Raw genomic sequence first — 20,313 nt, 5'->3', positions numbered from 1 at the left:
TTTAGAACCAAGAAACTCAAGATATGTCCAACTCTTTGAATTTCCAAATATTTCGGCAAAGTTTCCCCTAAAACTTGATGATCCCCAAAGACAACAGCAAGCACCACAATATACATGGGAATGGATACTCGGACAAGATGATAACATCAACTAAAGGAGAGCTAGTTATCCATAATAGTGTCAAACGATCAGCAAAGTAGAATTATGAATATTATGTCGACTCATAATGGCTTACTTGTAACATGAAAATCTAAATATAATTTAGGAATAATCTAAGTATCAAGACATGATAATTAAGTTTGTAATCTTAAATGAAACTATTAGGATAAGATGCGGGTTAGGTATACATAAAAATATCAAAGGAACAGAACAAGCGGAAGTCCAGCTAGCATAGAATCGCCCTTTTTGTTTTTGTTGTGTTTTTAAGTTCTAACCTAAACTAGTGTCTGCCATACTTCACATATGGAATTGAATAATATACAAATATACAATACATGCTAAAATTTACCTTGAAAAACTCTTAAAAGATCAAGAAGAAAGGCTAGAACTTAGCTAGACCAAATCATGCCGAAAATAAAATAAAAACCCTACATACTTTTTGTGTTCTTGCTTCCAAACCTTGTTGCCTTTGATGCACACCCTTACTTATGCTTGTATAAATAAAATACAGAGGTGATAAGCTTCCTTATCCATTTAGATCTTTCCAAAACATGAGTTATAAGGAGAAAGGAGGACGGCAAAGTCTTACCAATGTCGTAAGGATTGCGTTGATGCGTTCGCGTCTTGATTTTGCGTTACGGATGGTCAAAACCCTAAGGATGTATTTAGGATGTCTAGAAAGATCTTTTAGGTTTGATTTTGGTCAAAATAAGGCTTAGATACGAAGTCCACAACTTTATATAGCAAGATAATTCTCAACCGATCTTGTGGGTCCCAAAGGGAGCTGCTTGTGCAGTTTCGCAAAAATACAAATATCTCTCTACTTCGATATCGTATTGACAAATGGTTTAATACGTTGGAAACTAGACTCATAGATATTCAATTGGCGGGTGGATCACTCCCTAATTCCAAGTAAATTGAGATAAAAATCTCATTAAAATTAGACCGAAATTTTAAGTAAAATTATAAACGTAACTTGCGACAACTTTTGTCGACTTTTGTTTCATAATTCGTTTGACTTAAAAACAAAACACACTACTATAATACGACTAAAATACATCATAACATCACCTCCTTAGCATGTTAAGCTGCCTAGTATCACCCCAAAAGTACGGATTATAATATTATCAACTTGCCGACTAATTTTAACGAAACTTATTTTGTTCGATTCGTTTAGCTTCTAAACCTTCGAACTCTTGGTACTTGTAGTTCATAATCTTAAATATTTATTACCTCCAAGGTAACATGATTAACTTACTTTATGTAGTTCGAAAGATGATCTCATTTCCGAGTTTACATCAACTGACTTACGACATACTTTACGTATGAAAACGTGGGGTGTAACATGATAATCATGTTAGGCGCTATTCAAATAAAAAGTAGTCAAAAACACTTTCAGAAGTTCTTCAAAACACAATAGATCTTTGACTCAGAAAATTTATTTGCCTACATTCACATCTTTGACTTTTTTTTTCTTTCCATTTCTTTATTTTGGTAAGTTTATGTATTATTGATTATAATTGGAAGTGCAATTAGATTTTGTTGCCTCAAACTAAGGAAGTGGTTTTATGCTACTATGAAACCAAATTAATTTCTAACTTCCTCAAACCATGTTGAATAAATTACTTGCCAATCTTTTCAAACTCATTTCATATTACAATCCTTGAATTAGACTGATACTCATAACTATATATAACAAGAAAGAGGATATGTATACGTACAAGCTACATTTCAAAATAGATTTATTGCATACATTTCAATATGGCAATGAAGAAGACATCCATCACTTTGCTTTCCTTTGTTTGTCTGATGCTTATCACAATATGTATTACTCCCTCTTTTACTCTCTCATTCAAATGAAATCCTAGTTTATAATCTGTTTATATGCCTATAAAATTATACTATTGTCAAGTGACATTTTATTTTACATGAGTTTAGTACTTTTATGTTACCTTACTCAAACAAAAAAAAATATAATACTTTATTATAAAAAAATTAACTCTTATTTTCTTATAGGCTTGTCGAGTGTGAAAGGAAATAATAATAATTTCGAATAATGATTGAAATATTATTCCATGTTTCATGTATGGTAGTTGCTTTATTTATTTTTTGTTGTTAAGTTATTCTGCTGGTAGCTGATGTGAAAGTCAATTTTAACAATGAATTAAAATACAGTAAAAAATTTTAAAAAAAAATTTAACCGACCCAATTAGGCCCATCTAAAACCCTCAACCCGGCCCATTAAAGGGAAGCTTGGCTCGGCCCGGAACCGAGGACCAGAACATCAAATTAGACTCATAGGATACGTAAAAAGTCAAACTCTAGAAATCATCTTTATAACGTAAACAAAAATTCTCAGTCCATCACACTTTACCTTTACATGGTATGATTATATATATAATTAGTGTTTGTTTACATGCATTCATAGATCTACGTGCATTGGAATGGTTAATATTATAGGTTGCCTTAGCATCTTTACATACATAGCATGGGGACAAGTTATAGAAATGTGAACGAGTCCCAATTTGGCGTAAGTTATGATCATTCCTAACACATAAAAACATATGGTCAAAACTGATTTTGATAGAATAATAAGTACTATTTTTTTATTATTCAAATTTAAGTTCTTAATAGAGGCGGATTCAAGATTTTAAATTTTATGGATTTAATTTTTAGATTTTTAACATTGAACACATTATATTTTTAAAGTTATGAGTTCACATATATTATTTTTGTAATTTTAATGAATTTTTATATATAAATTTTTACTCCGCATCAAAAGTTATGAGTTCAGTTGAACCAATAGGTAGTACACTATATCTGGTTCTTAATATGATGTCGTTTTCATTAAGGAATATTTTGTCGTATAATATGAAACTTTTCTGAAGGAACGTGAATTCAAATTTAATTGGACCCAATACAGATATTAAAAATCGATAAAAAACCAAAAAAGAAGCTAAGGTCAAAACAGGACATGATAGATGGAACGGGATCTCTCACTAATTCACGGATCCTCACCGCGATTTATGTATACGTCTTTTCATTAAGCAACCGTAATAATTATTTTAATAACCAATGAGATTACACTGCATTAACTAATTTTAAATGATAGTGTTGCCAGATTACGCTACTAACTATAATCATTCCCCACCATTCACGGGCTTGTTTTTCTTTTTCTTTTTTAATTGTTTTGAGATTGAATATTAATAAGAAGAAGGATACTAAAACTAGCGTATTTTGATATCACAATTCCTTTCCTAACAGCTCTTTTTGATGGTTATTATATATTGTATTGTATTATATTATTATTTTAAATATAATATTTTTATTATTATTTAAATTTTATTGTATTGTAATATTAAATTTATAATTATATAACGAAGAAAAGCCCATTTTATCCAATTATTTTTTTAATAATATTATAAGTTTATTCTTTAAATTGCTGGTACATTAATATCATGAAATAATTTAAAATAATATAATTTATTCAAATATTATTTTATTAAATTAATACAATATAATATAATACAATATAATAAGATCGATTATAAAACAATATATAAGGATGACCAACAAAATGATCAACCAAAATGTAAAAGGTTGAACTATTGATAGGCTCCAAAATCCGATTTCTTCGCATTAAAATGTGGGAACATGGTTATTTCGTTAGCATGAAAATGATCAATCCTATCCAATATATGCATTCTTTTATTAGATTTTAAAAGGAAACAAAGACCACAAGTCCACAACTCACGAGACAAGGTAAATAATAAATAAAACAAAGTAAAAAAGCTTTACTATATACTATTAATCTATTTGTATATTGCCAAAAGTGTGGCCAATTTTCAAATTTGCACTCTTTCTTTGTCCCATTAACAAACAACTACTTTTATACCCTCTTGTCCCCATTTCCAACATCCTTATCTTTCACCCGCTTTGTCATTATTTGTTCTCTTCTTGTGCCAAGATTTTAAAAAGTTTATAAATAAAACCCAAATCAAGCCTTTTTCACCATATTGTTTTTTCTTCTTATATATTTGGTTGTTAGATTTGATTATATATGATAAGAAGAAGCAGAACTTGAAGCCCCCAATAAGTCACAAAGAAATATAGGAAACAATGGGGAATACTCTAGGTGGAAAAAAGACAACAAAGGTTATGAAAATCGATGGACAAACCATGAAATTCAAAACACCTTTGTATGCAAACGAGGTTCTAAAAAATTATCCTACTATGGTATTATTAGAATCCGAAGCAGTGAAGCATTTTGGGGTCAGAGCAAAACCATTGGAACCACAGCAAGAGTTGAAACCCAAAAGGCTCTATTTCCTAGTTGAGTTACCTAAGTATCCCGAAGAGAAACCCCCGAGGAGAGTCCGTTCAGGAATCCAAATGAGCGCAAAAGATCGGCTTGAAACCCTAATGTTAGCTCGGAGATCTGTGTCTGACTTGTCAATCTTGAAGCCTCCCAGTATTATTACAGAAGAGTCGTCGTATCATAATAATTCATCTCCACGTAAGGCGGAGATAGGTGGTTCCGTTAGGGTAAAGTTGAGGCTGCCTAAAGCTGAGGTGGAGAAACTGATGACGCAGTGCAAAGATGAAGGAGATGTTGCTGAGAAAATTATGCAACTTTGCATGAGCAAAAATGGTGGAAGTGGTCCATTGATGGAAGAGCAAAGTTATAATAATGGAGGAATAATTAAGAAAGGACTCAAATCAAGAGAGGTATTGTTCTCTTCCTTATGGACATGAATCCACTTTAATTTCATGTCATGTTTCTTTTTATTCCCTTTTTAATGATATTTTCTTATGATGATTCTAAATTTGTAATATAAAATAAAATGAATTAGTTAAAGATAGTAAAGTAAAAACTATTGAGTTACATTAGTTTACATATTTTTGATTGGAAAATTAACTCAATTAGTAGAACCATAGGATTACATGCTCCTAGAGATTAAATTAAATTGTCAATTCGGTTTCAGCAAAGTTACATGAAACATTACACACTTCCATTTTCTGGAAATTCTATTTTCAAGAATGACTGCTTCTGTCTTACTAGGTGCTTTCAATCAACAATATCTGCTAGCTCTAACAAAAGCTGCAAATTCTATCCAGAAACAACGCCTAAGTCAAACTTTGATAACTTCAACTATTTGTCCTTTATTTTAGTTTTTTATTTTTGCATATTATACCTACCAGGCTAATTCACTAATTTTTTTATTTGTCATCAAAAATTATTATATATACATATTTAAAGATATTTCCAGCAAAAATACAGAATATGAGCAAAAATCCGTACACAGGATACGCCTATATATATATATATATATATATATATATATATATATATATATATAACTACCGGTTAGAAGTAAGCATTTATGGGAGTGTAACAACCATAATTGTTTATACACCAACCTAAACCAAACTAGTGTACGTATGCCTACCATACTGAACACGTAGTGGATTACGTAGATTTAGAAAACTAAAATTCGTTGAAACATTATTCGGCCCATAACTCACTATGATGTAAACTTTGGTTACACCACTAATAGAAATGAATGGGAAAAAAAAGGACCGGAAAAGATGTTAAAGATAATCTTGAAAATATTTAATTTGTATAATCTTCCTTTAGTTAACTTTTTTCTTTTTGGTGTTATACAGAAACGTGTAGGGTTCTTGCCGATAACAGAAGGAGAAATTCAATTAGCAATGACGGCTTCTTAACAAGAAATGGGAACAAAATAGTAATTCGTTTAATATATAGCTTCTCTAGTTTATTTTGTATGATGTTAGCTCGAGTCGAACACTCGAGCTTAAATGGAGAAGTGAAAATTTATATTGCCGATCTCGATTTATGTGAGGTTGTTGTTGTTGTATAGCTTCTCTGGTCATGTAGTGGTCTCCGAATTCACTGGCAGACTTCTCAGCTACTTATTAGTACTAATCATGTATTAGTCATTTTGTATAATAAAATTAAGAAGCTGAGGATGAGATTATTTGCCCTGTTGTGATTTTTATGTGAGATTGCTTTGAAGATATACTTGTTGCAGTTAAGGACTAATTATTTGTTTCTTCATTTTTAAGGTGACCTTAAATATTGCAATTTCTATGATCTCTTTTTGGGTGTGAATGTACTAAGAAACTAGTTAAAATTTTTTGGGTTTTTGACTAATATTGTCCCTTATTTTTGAGGGTAGGTCTATTTTGGTCTCTTAAATATAACGCTAAGCATATTTAGTCTCTTAAGTATGCTAAAGTTGAACACCTTTAGTCTCACTGATATAATATGTTTAAAAATTAACGATGTTACCCAACTTTAATTCATGAAGTAAATTTTTTGTGCTGAAACAAAATATTTCCTCTCTTGTTATAGGGTGGAGACCTCCTTTTAGGGTGGCTGTAGGAGTCGCCACAGAAAGTTATAAGTAAAAAATATGCTCGCTATTAATTACCTCTTTTAGTGGCGACGGGAGCAGTAGCCATAGATGCAGGGGCGGCTCAAACACATATATGGCGTAAAGCCAAAGTTCAACATGAGACCTAAAATTTCAAAAGTACTGTTGAGCACTTGAACTCAGTGGCGGGCGTAGAATTTTGTGCAAGCGAGTTCAATTTTACAAATACACAACTTTTGACGTAAAATAATAGTTGTCAAGTGGGTTCAAATAAAATATTTATATTAAATTTACACAATTTTAATTTTAATTTTAATTTATACATATACACAGTATTATTTTTTTACGAAGCGGATTCAGTTGAACCCGCTAACCACTATCTGGGTCCGTCATTGCTTGAACTAATAAAATTTTGAAGATAGAAGGTGAGTAATGAAATCTTGGATCAGAGAAAGAATGTGAATAAGAATATTAAATAGCAAGACAGAAAAAATATAGGAGTTTTTGAAATACGAAAAGATTAAGAAAAAATTTATAATAAAAATGTAAAAAGTTAAATTGTCAAATCAATTTAAATTGAAATGTCAAAAAACTATTCATCAACCAATTTTTAAATAAGTCAAATGGGTACTTTATTTATATATCTAAAAAGTTTTATTTTCTTTTATAAGAAAAATTTCACTTTTATATTAAAAGTACTGAATATTATTATTTTCAAATACTTATCTTTCTAAAAACTGTGTTCCCCAAATTTTGGGGCTGAAGACACAAGCCTTAGTTGTGATACAATTGAGCCGGCCTTGCAGAGATGGTCGTCACTGAATGTAGGTCGCTAGTACAATTGGCGATATATGACACAACATTTGGTGGCGACATTAGGCTGTCAATGTATAATTGGCGACATGCAATACCTCCTTTAGTAGCGACGGTATAGGTCGTCACAGAAAGTTGCCGGTAGGCTGTAGCTATTGAAAAGTAAGCGACAAACCGCTTTAGCGGCCACTTCTATGGTCGCCACAAAACGTGTATTTATTTTTATTTATATAAATTAAATGATAAACTATCTTTTTTTTTACGTGTTTATTTTTTTACTAGATGATGTACCCGTGTGATGCACGGGCCCAATTATTATTTTTTTCATTCTTGTTTTCTTCCTTTTAATATTTCTTGGTCTATTACTAATTACACACTTTCTACGCCTATAAGGAAAGAAGAAAGAGAATAGACTTTTGTGTAATAAGGTATAGAACCACGATTACCTGTATTGTTATTTATCTTTTGCATTATGTGCATTTTAATTTTTATGAATTCATATTACTATATCAATCATTTTGTAATACTTGTCGAAGTTTGATACTTAATTATACAATGATTAAATAAATATTTCAAGTACAGTTTAAATTAATTCTACATAGGATATAATACAATTTTCATCACAATAGTTATTTGTTGAGATTTTTTAAAATATTTAATTGTATATTTATGTATTTTGAAATTTATATAAAGTTGAATTCTTATTGAATAGAGGAAGTACCCAACTAACTTCGATCATATAAGGAGAAGTATAATCTTGTATGACGATACTTCTCATACTTCCTAATATCTAATGATTTTTAAAAGAATTTTTTTTTACAAATTAATTGTCTTAAGTTTTACTTCAGATATTCTCAAATGATATTTTAGAGAGGGGATACTTATTATACAATTTGAACAAATTTCAATATTCTATAACAAAAAGGGGGACTTGAAATTATATTTTATTCTTAAATATTTTTTTCTTAATTTTATAAAGTATTCCAATTGAAATTGCAATTTAATGAGAACTTTGTATAAAACGATATCAATTGATAATAATATAAGAACATCTGAATGTAAATCTACATAAACTGTCACTATTTTTTTTTTTAATAAAATCTTCTTTACATGAAATAGTTAATAAATAAAATAATATTTCTTAAGGAGATAATAGAATTGTCATACATAAATGTATGTTACCATAGTATTTTTAATCAGGCGAACATTTGAATTAAAAAATTATCAAAAGATAATTTTTTTAGTTAAAAGTACTTATTGAAAAAATAATAATAACAATCAAGTAAATGCATTTAATGAAGATATGGAAGGTTGAGTGGAAAGTGGGGTCCACCTCTAGTGGCGAGCACCCTACACTTCCAACCAATAGGTTGTGAGTTTGAGTTACCCCAAGAGCAAGGTGGGGAGTTCTTGGAGGGAGGGAGCCGAAGGTCTATCGGAAACAGCCTCTCTACCACTGGGTAGGGGTAAGATCTGCGTACACACTACCCTCCTCAAACCCCACTAGTGGGATTATACTGGGTTGTTGTTATTAAGAATCCACAACCAAACTTTTGAGCCTAGTATACAAGGAAACAATGAAACAATGCACTAATATATTTGAAATGACCATTGCACTAATATATTTGAAATGACCATTATGCCCTTGATCGACCTTCTGTATAAATGAAAAACTTTTGATTTCGTTAATGAAACATTCGGTGCTTAAATCCCATTCCACCCAACCTTTTGGTTGAAGACGCCGCATGGAGTTGGAGTAATCAAGTTGCATGTCCAAACAACCTTTTACTATATCATTCTACCAAAGTTGGATAAGGGGAGGGAAAATGTCAAAAAGAATTTAATGATGCATGCTTTAATTTTGCAGCCCTGCTTTAGAGAAGATAATAATATTGACTTTTCCATACAAAAGATGAATTCTTTGAATTAGTTTTGGTAAAAATTTGGTGCTATTCTTGTCAATCGAGGAGACACATCAATTCAATATAACAACAGTACTGTACAGTAAGAGATTCACAGAAATATTAGAGGTCACATCTAAATTAAAGATGCCAGCATTGCAAAGTTATTAGGTGGCTCCAGTTTTTAAATTATTGTGTTTTCAACTTAACTAGTACTAGTAAGTACTAGTAGGAGTAGTACGTATTAATTGACTCTTTCTCCAATTTATCCTACCAAATCAAGTGTTCACACTTCACACCTCTTTTATTATTTTTAAGATTCTTTGGGTTTTCAATCAAATGCTACAACATAACTTAAAGGAATTTGGAGAGTAGGTTGATCATGATCTGTCTCTCTAAAGATTTTCTTTTTATTTTATTTTTCAAGAACTAGTTGAATTTCTTTTTTCTTACGTTAACTAATTGTCTTTCAATCTCTTCTTGTTTAATTACCCCATTTCAAAATAAATGTCTTCTATTCAGTTCAGCATGTTATATCATGTCTGTGATCTGAGAATAATTCAACAGCGAAGGGTTCCTATCAGAATGCAATTAAGATTCAACATGATATTGAAATTTCTTTTGAAACTAAGCTTTCTGAACTTATTTTTTCTAATTTCACAAATGGTCATATAACTATTACTTTTTTTCACCAAAGTCGTATAATATAACTTTATTTTTTCACACAAAAATCATATAACTATGACTTTTTTTCATCACAGTCACATAACTATGTTTTCTCACACAAAAATTATAAAACTTTTACTAACTCACACAAAAATCATAGTGATCGAAAAATATAATTTTTAGTAGTATTTTCTTATTTTGTGATTTTTTTAGTTTTTATTTTCAGTCTAATACATAATAATCCAATTAAAAAATAAAAAATAAAAAACTTAAAATAAGAAAATACTACCGAAAAATTTATTTTCCGACCATTATGATTTTTGTGTGTGTCACGGCCCAAAATCTAACCATGGTCGTGATGGCGCCTATCGTGATATAAGGCAAGCCTATTTCCCAAAATATTACTACAAATTCGATTATAAGAATTTAATAAAATAATTCCAACATTTGAATTTTTCATAAACTAAATCAACTCTAAATATAATTATAGAAAATACGGAAATGAGCCCCAAACATCGGTGTGTCACTAAGTCATGAGCGTCTAAAACTATGAACTAAGATATATAAATTGTCTAATTGTCCAAAAGAAGAAATGACAAAATGAGTAACAAGGTCCTGCGGACGCTAGCAGCTACCTTGCAGTCTCCAAATATAGCCGGCCTGAACTCAACGATCGCCGCGCTCTAACTCATTTGGATCTGCACATAAAGTGCAGGGTGTAGTATGAGTACAACCGACTTAGTAGTAACAGAAATAACTAAGGAACTGAGTAGTAGTGACGAGCTAAGAAAAACAGTCCAATTATTTATTTTCACAATTTACAATAAACATGAATAAACAGGTAAATTCCATAAAACCAACAAATGCCACAAAGAAATTAACAGGTAAATGCAGCAACAACAAAAGTAAATACAACCTCATAGCAATGTCACTCCATCACTTAGCACTGGGCACTCAGCACTCGCACTCAACACTCAACACTCAATAGGTACCTGCGCTTAGTGGGGTGTGTACAGACTCCGGAGGGACTCCCAAAGCCCAAGCACTAAGTAGGACAACTCACGTGCTGTACGGACAACTCACGTGCCATAATATAAATCCCTGGATCTGCACGGTCAACTCACATGCTACGCGGACAACTCACGCGCTATGGTATCAATACCTGGATCCGCACGGACAACTCATATGTTGCACGAACAACTCACGTGCCTCAATCAAATACCTCACAACATGCCCTCAGCCTCACTCAGTCATGAACCTCTCTAGCATCACCATCATCAACAAATAAGGGAAACACAACCCACGTCAAGTATCACAGCATATCAGCAAAACAATAGGGATTGAGGTAAACATGTACAATAATATCTATGACTGAGTGCAAATAATGTGAGCATGAATAAAGCCTAAGCATGATCTCTAACATGAAGGCAAACAAGTTCAACAATAAATAAACACATAACCACATATAATAACCATTAGGCCTCACGGCCTCACAGGACGGACCAAGTCTCAACCCCTCGCGGTGCACACCTACACGCCCGTCACCTAGCGTGAGTATCACTTCCAAATAATCACGTGATGTCAAATCTCCGGGTTTATACCCTCAAAGCCAGAGTTAAAGCTGTTACTTACCTTAACAACAAAATATCCTACTCCGGGATGCCCTCGTCTCTCGACTCGGTCTCCAAAAGCTCCGAATCTATCCATAATCAGAATAATACTATCAACATAGGCTAAAGAATCAAATTCCAACGGAAAAACTACATAAATAGGCCAAAAATCCGAAATCGGCCAAAATCCGGCCCCCGGGCCCCACATCTCGGAACTAGTAAAAAATGACAGAATAATAATCCTCCTCCTCTTCAAAGTCTAACCATATAAAATCCATCAAAATCAAACTCCGTTTGGTCCCTCAAATCCTCACTTAAAACTCTCCAAAACTCAAGCTCTAACTCCCTCAATTTCACCCTAAACCCCTACTAATTTCATGGCTAATCAGGGGAAAAATATCATAAACTCGTGTAAATAAACCCAAACGTTTTACCTCATTGATGTCTCGTGATTCTCCCTTGAAAAACACTGCCCAAAGCTCAAAACCGTTCAACAATGGTAGAAAAGGGGCAAAAATTCACGAAGTGCAACTTGTATAGGTTCTGCCCCAGGGATTCCGCACCTGTGAACCCTTTCTCGCACCTGCAGACTCGCATCTGCGGTCCCAGGTTCGCATCTACGAAAGTCACTTAAACGCCAAACTTCACACATACGGCTGCCACTTCGCACATGCAGGCTCGCACGTGCGATCCTCTCTTCCGCACCTACGCTCAATGCCAGGCCTCCATTTTCCGCATATGCGACATGCCATCCGCACCTGCGATCATCGCACCTGCGACTCCCCATCCGCAGGTGCGGCCACACCAGTAGCCTTACACCAGCAGCTTCCAGCAGCATTTCCCAACTTCCAAACTTCTCGTTAATTATACGAAATCAACCCGAGTCCCTCGGGACCTTAACCAATAATTTCCACAAGTCATATATCGCTACCCGAACTTAGTTGAACCTCCGGAACACACAAAACAACACCAAATCAACCCCTGATTCAAGCCTAAGAACTTCTAATCTTCCAAAATTTGCCAACGACGCTGAAACCTTTCAAACCACGTCCGAATGACCTCATATTTTGCACACACGTCACAAATGACACTACGAACCTACTCCAACTTCCGTAATTCCATTCCGTTCCCGATACCTAATTTTCCACTGCCGACAAAAATTTCTAAATTTCTAACTTTCCTTAATTCAAGCCTAATTCTACCACGGACATCTAAATTATATTTCGGACACACTCCTAAGTCTAAAATCACTCAACGAAACTAACCGAATCATAAAAATTCAAATCCAAATTCGTTTACTCATAAGTCAACTTCCGATTGACTTTTCTAACTTAGCTTTCTAACTAAGAGACTAAGTGTTCATTTCATTCCAAAACGAACCCAAACCTACCAATTCGATACAACTCAACACAACTGAACAACACATAAAGAAGCAGAAATTGGGAAAAACGGGGCTATAACTCTCAGAACGACTGACCGGGTCGTTACAATGTGAGTGAAAGTTTTATGATTTTTATGTGAGAAAATAAAGTTATATGACTTTGGTGGAAAAAAGTCATAGTTACGTATATGATTTTTGTGTGAGAAAATAAAGTTACATGACTTTGGTGAAAAACAATCATAGTTATATGACAATTTGTGAAATTTACCCCCGATAAAAATTACTTTCTAGGAGTATTCCCTTTGTAGGTTCACGAGTTCATGACATATTGCTTTCTTTCCGAGCCATAAATAACCACCGGCTTTCAACGGGTCGACTATTCTTTCACTGGTCGGTCAGTTATAAAAGACTCTACTGGGTTGAAGCCCGAATATTATTAAGAATATATTAACAATTTTTATGTTTGTGTATTTTTTTTAAATAATGGAAGTTAATATTATCTTATTTGATCCAATAAATTTTAAGGATTCTTTGCTTGATATGCTAGCATCGGGTCCAAAATTAATCAATCAGAATTTGTGGTGTCTTATATAATACTTCACTTTCTTCTCCCTTTCCGACGTGAAATTTGACAAGGTATCATATATACATTCCTTATTTAGAACTTGGAAGCTAGACATCCTAAAACTCCATCAATGTTTCTCTTTGCCCCGCTGATGTTCTGCAAAAAATGCATATATTTAACCGTTGTTGTCTCACATTCTAGTACTTTTAATCATCTTTTAAGTATTAATTATATTACTTTGTGCTTAATACTATATTTTAACTGTGTAAGAATAAAACGGTGTGAAGATAAAGAGGTCTGAAGCAAAATTGGATAAAATACGGGGGGAAAAAGAAGGAAAATTAAAAGAATAAAAAAAGGGGACACCCTTTGGGTTTTGTCCCCCAAGTGGAAGAAAAGAAAAAGGATATATAATTCAATTGTATTTAGAATGCAATTGATGAAAGTAACACTGTCACGACCCAAAATCCCACTACAGGCATCGTGATGACACATAGTCTCTAAGACTAGATAAGCCGATTACAATTATTTTTTGAAGCCATTTTTTATAAACCAACAACGAAAATAATTACAATATACAACCTCTCAAAACTGGTAGTAGTGAGTCACGAACTCTAACTGAATACATGGAATGATCACGAGGACCGAATATACAATACCGTTTGATTAAAAATTAAAGTACAATGAAATGAAATGACTCCAAGGGACAGCGACGACCAAGCAACTCTACCTTGAATCCTTACGATCCTGCTTTAACTCTTCTCAAGTCCGATATCTCCAATACCTGGCTCTGCACAAAAATGTGCAGAAGTGTAGTGTGAGTACACCACGGTCGGTACCCAGTAAGTATCAAGACTAACCTCAGTGGAGTAGAGATGAGGTACATTCAAGACACTCACTAGTCTAATAACCTGTGCAATATAATATACAAAATAATATGAAACAAATAACAATAAGGACAGGATAAAAAAACCAATGATATGTACAACAGACAACAAGAGTACCATTAATATCACTCAACAATTAATAAATACAATTATACCTAATTAAATCAAGTCCTTCAAATAACTGTGTTTCACATATAATTCTTCCAGATAACTCTCTTTCAAATATAATTTTCTCAAAATAATTATTTTTCAAATATAATTCTTTCAATAAATCTTTTCAAATATAATTTCCTCAAATAAATATCTTTCAAATATAATTTTTTTTGAATAAAAATCCTTCAAAATAAATATTTTGAATATAATTCTTTCAATTAAAAAGTTACCATGTGATATCTCATTTCATAATCATAAATAATTACGGGCCTCAGCCCATTTTTCATATTTCCACGACACCTCGTGCCCATAATTAAGTCATCATATTTTCCCGGCACCTCGTTCCCTCATTTCATATCACAAACTGTACGGACAATTCACATGCCAAATATCATTATCATTTCATTACAGCACCTCGTGCCCACATTTCATATCACAACTGCACGAATAATTCGCGTGTCAAATATCCTCATTATTTACTCACGGCACCTCGTGCCCACATTTTATTTTATAATCCGCCTGGCAATAACCACATGCTCTCAATTTCAACATAAATCAAATTGTTATCAATTTACCAATAACAAGACAAATTGCACAAGATATAAAAATAAACACAAGAAAATCACAACATCACATGAAAATCATCAACACCACAACCCCACATCATCACATATCGTCCCTGACAATAGCCACCTTATCGCTCCTATTGCCGCTCTTATCACTCCTATAGTCACCCTTATCGCTCCGCCCAGAAAATATCAATAGCCACCCTTATCGCTCCTATTGCCACCCTTATCGCTCTTATAGCCACCCTTATCGCTCCGCCCAGATAATATTCTAACAAACACAACAACAGTGAAATGCCACCCTTATATCCACATAATATCAACGGTGAAATTCTACCCTTATCTCCCCAAAATAATAACTCACACAACACAACAATTTCTCAAAATAATAACTCACACAATACAATAATTTACACGGGAAATTATAACGGCAACATAACACAATCAAATCATATCACAATTTGCCCAATGGCCACAACCAAGATTCCAAAGACACAACCAAATCAATTAATTTCACAACAAATAGCCGAGGGCTCCACACAATATATATAACACCCCGAAATAAATTGACAGAAATAGAAATTACTCAACATAAAGCAAATTATTCATTAATCCAAATTTAGATAATTATATTAACATTTCTTTTTAAACTTGCATAATTAATTATTTGCATAAACAAAATTCATATTGGAATTAATTTCCAAGAAATATTAAACCAACAATACTCACGAAATTTTATAAATATTTCAAGTAACAATCACATCAAATTATCATATAAAAACAAATTCAACAACAAGGATTTAGGCATGACAAACAAATGATTTAATAATTGTCCATAATTTCCCAATTTACTACACAATAATACCTAAGACTTTAATTCAATGAATTTTTGCACATATAAGCCCGAGTACATACTCGTCACCTCGCGTACATGGCTTTTCACATTTCACAAATGGCACATAAAACTCAATGCCTAAGGGATAATTCCCCCACTCGAGGTTAAGCAAGGCACTTACCTTTTTGAAGTTATGTCGATATTCCAAAATCATCTTCTTGATTGAATTGACCTCCGGACCGCTAAAATCTAACCAAATTAATTGTACAACTTCTTTAAAATTCATCGAAAATAATTCCGGATAATAGTACGTCGACTTAAAAAATTTATTCCAAAAAGTCAACAAAAGTCAACGCGGGACCCTCCCTTCGGAACCCAACATAATTTTCATAAAATCAGAACACCCATTCCGATACGAGTTCAACCATATCAATTTTATCGAATTCCACTAACAACTCGACCTCCTAATCTTAAATTTTCGTTTTTAGAAAATTTTGTAAAAATCTTGATTTTTTCCATTTAAATCTGAATTAAACGATGAATATAACCATAGATTTATGAAATCTAATAACTTTTGGATATAGGATACTTACCCAGGTCAAAATCATGAAGAACACCTCCAAAATCGCCCAAAAAATCGAGCTCCAAAATCCCAATCGAAAATGGCGAAGTGACCATTTTTGGTCCTTAAATGTTTCTGCCCAGTTTTACTTCTGCGGACAAATTTATCGCACCTGCGAGCTCGTTTTTGCGAGAAAATGCCCGCTTCTGCGAAATCCACTGGTTACTTCCCTTTCGCACTTGCGGAAGAATTTTCGCTTCTTCGCACATCGCAGGTGCGGGGCCATTGCCTGCTTTTGCGCAACTGGATGCTTCTTCGGTTCTTCTTGCGCTTCAGCGCACGAGGTGTCACTTCTGCGACCTTCTCAGATCCCCCTCTTCAGTCGCTTATGCGAGAAGCATCTCGCTTTTGCGAGGTCGCTTCTGCGATCAAGCTTCCGCAGAAGCGATCACACCAGCAAGTTAAAAATTCTAGCAGCTTTCTTCAAGTCCAAATTGGTCTGTTAGCTATCCGGAATCCAGCAGAGGCCCTCGGTACTTTAACCAAATATACCAACATATCACAAAATATAATACGAACTTAGTCGAGGCTTCAAACCACGTCGAACAATGCCGAAATTCCGAATCGCGCATCGAATCTAATTATAAGTTTTCAAATCTTCTAGCTTCTATATTTTGCGTCGAAACATATCAAATCAATCCGAAATGACTTTAAATTTTGCACACAAGTCATAATTGACTAAATGAAGTTATTCCCATTTTCGGAATTGAAATCCGACCTCGTTATCAAAAATTTACCTTTCGGTCAAACTTTTTCAAAATCTTATATTTTTCAACTTTCGCCAAAATGTGTCGAATTGTCCTACAAACTTCCAAATCCAAATCCGAACATACGCCTAAGTCCGAAATCACCATACAAAGCTATTGACATCATCTTCCATTCCGGAGTCGTTTTACTCAAAAGTCAACTCTCCGGTCAACTCTTTATATTTAAGCTTCAAATTAAGGATTGTTCTTTTAATTTAATTCCGAATCTTCAGTAAATTAAACTCGACCACACACACACCGGTCATAATACATATTGCAAAGTTTCTCGAGATCTTAAGCCATTGGACGTGGCGTTAATTCTTAAAACGATAAGTCGGGTCGTTACAAACGTAGCGAAGGAATTGAACGTGAAAACGTACTAGATTCGGCGCTAAGGACAGCGCCACGCGCTGGTCCGGATGCTGCATGTGCGGGTTTTTCTATTTCGTGTGGGACAATGTTATTTCAGCCCTACACAGCTCCAATTCGTATAAAAGAGGTTCTAAACCTAATTTAGAGGGGATCTAACATACTTTGAAGGAGAATTCATGTGGAGGAACATACACCACACTTGGAGAAGGCCTTCAACTAGTTTTTATTCTCTTCTCTTCTTTTAATTTCATAGTTTATTAGTTCTAGAGTTTTGGGTGCTACATTAACGTTGTAGTTTGAAACTTGAATTGTTCTTATTATTTTACCATATTGGTTTATTTATTCAATCTTGTGCTTAATTATTTGATTGCTTGATCACCAATTGAATTCTATCTACGAATCTAGGATTGAACTCGGGAGTGTGAATTTTAGATTGCATATAAGATTGAGTAGAGCGAGATCTAGAACCTGATTAATGGGAAACAGATTTGCGGTTAGAATAGGGATATACCTAATCGCCTTGCTTGTTTATTATACGGAAATTATTAATGCGTTCTTGTTAATCCTAATTCTATAGGAATATAAGCGTTAGCTTAGCTTGACTAGGCGAGTAGTACTTCGGGAGAAGGCTACGAGCAATATTAACCCTGTCAACCAATAAACCAGATAAATTAATTAGACAATTTAAGTGAAAAACTCAACGTGATTGTTAGCCAACCCATAACTCTAAAATATCATCTCTCATTGAATTCGTGTCTTGACAAGAGTGGGTTGCTCTAGTGGTGAGCACCCACCATTTCCAACCAAGAGGTTGTGAGTTCGAGTCAACCTAAGAGAAATATGGGGAGTTCTTGTAGGAAGGGAGTCGAGGGTCTATCGGAAACAGGCTCTCTACCCCAGGGTAGGGGTAAGGTCTGTATACACACTACCCTCCACAGACCCCACTAGTTGAATTATACAAGGTTGCTGTTATTGTTGTGGTATTGAATTCAGCTCTAATTTCGCCACCTTGTTCATTTATTCTCTTAGTTGATTACTCTAGATTGGTTTTATTAAGTATTCATACTTTAGAAAAGTTCTTGAATAGATTAATTGTCTTAGTTTAATTTAGTGAATAGTTAATCACAAGTCCCGGTGGGTACGATATCTGGACTTACAATCTTATATTACTTGTCGACCACGTATACTTGTCGCCTTTTATTTGGAAGCTGTATTTTTGCCTTGATTCTTTTGTTGAATCTCTAGTTTTTGTACCCTGTTTACTTGAGCACTGTTACTTAGACTGTGATATTAATTGATAAATTTAAATAAAGGGATGATTAAGGAAAAAATGGTGACCAAATGATAGCTACAAGTGATGAAAGGGCCCTCTTGAAAAGAATGTGACATGAAAAAAAAGAGAATGAAAAAAAATTGCTTTGAAAAAAAAAATGAAACGTTCTTGATATGAGGGAAATACTTGTGAAATATTTGATGAAAAGAGGACTAGAAATTAAGTGAAGAGTAGAAAATAATGGGTGAAGAAGTCTTAAAATACAAAGTGCTTAGGGAAGTGTAAGTCACTATTATACAGTTCTCGTACCCGTCCCCTAGCCAACATCACAACCCGATAAAGTCCTATTTGATTCTATTCGAGCATACTTATTAGTAGAGATGTATATAATGGGCAAACCTATGGTTCTTTGTGCATACATGTGAATTCGTTTGTGAGTGCGAGAGTTGTTCTTTGATGCTAAGTTTTTAAATTATATTCATTATTTGATTTGAGTGTATGAAGTATTTTTTCTTATGAGGGCACTGGTTTCATGATAGATAGGTGATGTTATTAGCTTTATTTTACAGAATAGGTGAGAGACGTTAAATTCGATAAGCTAGAGTCCATTTCTAAGGTTAGCAGGTTACAAGTTTTTTGTTTGTTTGTGACTCGTATATCTTGTACGATGATTAAGAAGTGTATATTGGATGTTTTGAGTTGCTATATGGCTTAATTGTTAGTATCAACCGAAATGGTGGTGTTGCTAGGCTTGATTTATTGAGAGTGGTTTTAATGCTTACTCGAGGACGAGCAAGAGTCTAAGTGTGGGGTGTTGATGTTCGGCCAAAAATGCATATATTTAACCATTGTTGCCTCACATTCTAGTACTTTTAATCATCTTTTGAGTATTAATTATATTACTTTGTGCTTAATACTATATTTTAACTGTAAAGGAATAAAACGGTATAAAGATGAAGAGACCTCGAGATAAACTGGATAAAATACGGGGGGAGTGGAAGGGGGAGGGGGGAAGGAAGGAAAATTAAAAGAATAGAAAAAGGGGACACCCTTTGGGTTTTGTCCCCCCAAGTGGAAGACATGAAAAAGGATATATATTTCATTTGCATTTAGAATGCAATTGATGAAAGTAACGCAACAAAGGAATTGAACGTGAAAACGTATTGGATTCGGCGCTAAGGCCAGCGCCTCGCGCGGGTCTGGATGTTACATGTGCGGGTTTTCCTATTTCGTCCGGGACAATGTTATTTCAGTCCTACATGGTCCCAACTCGTATACAAGGGGTTCTAAACCTTGTTTAGAGCGGATCTAACATATTTTGAACGAGAATTCACGTGGAAGAATATACACCACGCTTGGAGGA

At 33.8% G+C, this 20,313-nt stretch overlaps 1 protein-coding gene across 1 annotated transcript; it reads left to right on the top strand.

Moving 5' to 3' along the window:
* The first annotated feature begins 4,118 nt into the window (after positions 1–4,118).
* On the top strand, positions 4,119–6,201 carry LOC104089473 (uncharacterized protein At1g66480-like). The gene is made up of 2 exons (XM_009594386.4): positions 4,119–4,887; positions 5,827–6,201. The coding sequence occupies exons 1-2, from the start codon at positions 4,279–4,281 to the stop codon at positions 5,887–5,889; spliced, it is 672 nt and encodes a 223-aa protein (XP_009592681.1). The 5' UTR covers positions 4,119–4,278; the 3' UTR covers positions 5,890–6,201.
* Positions 6,202–20,313: the final 14,112 nt, after the last annotated feature.

Source organism: Nicotiana tomentosiformis, chromosome 10, assembly GCF_000390325.3.
Source record: "Nicotiana tomentosiformis chromosome 10, ASM39032v3, whole genome shotgun sequence".
Taxonomy (NCBI): domain Eukaryota; kingdom Viridiplantae; phylum Streptophyta; class Magnoliopsida; order Solanales; family Solanaceae; genus Nicotiana; species Nicotiana tomentosiformis.
This window is presented reverse-complemented; position numbering and strand designations above follow the sequence as displayed.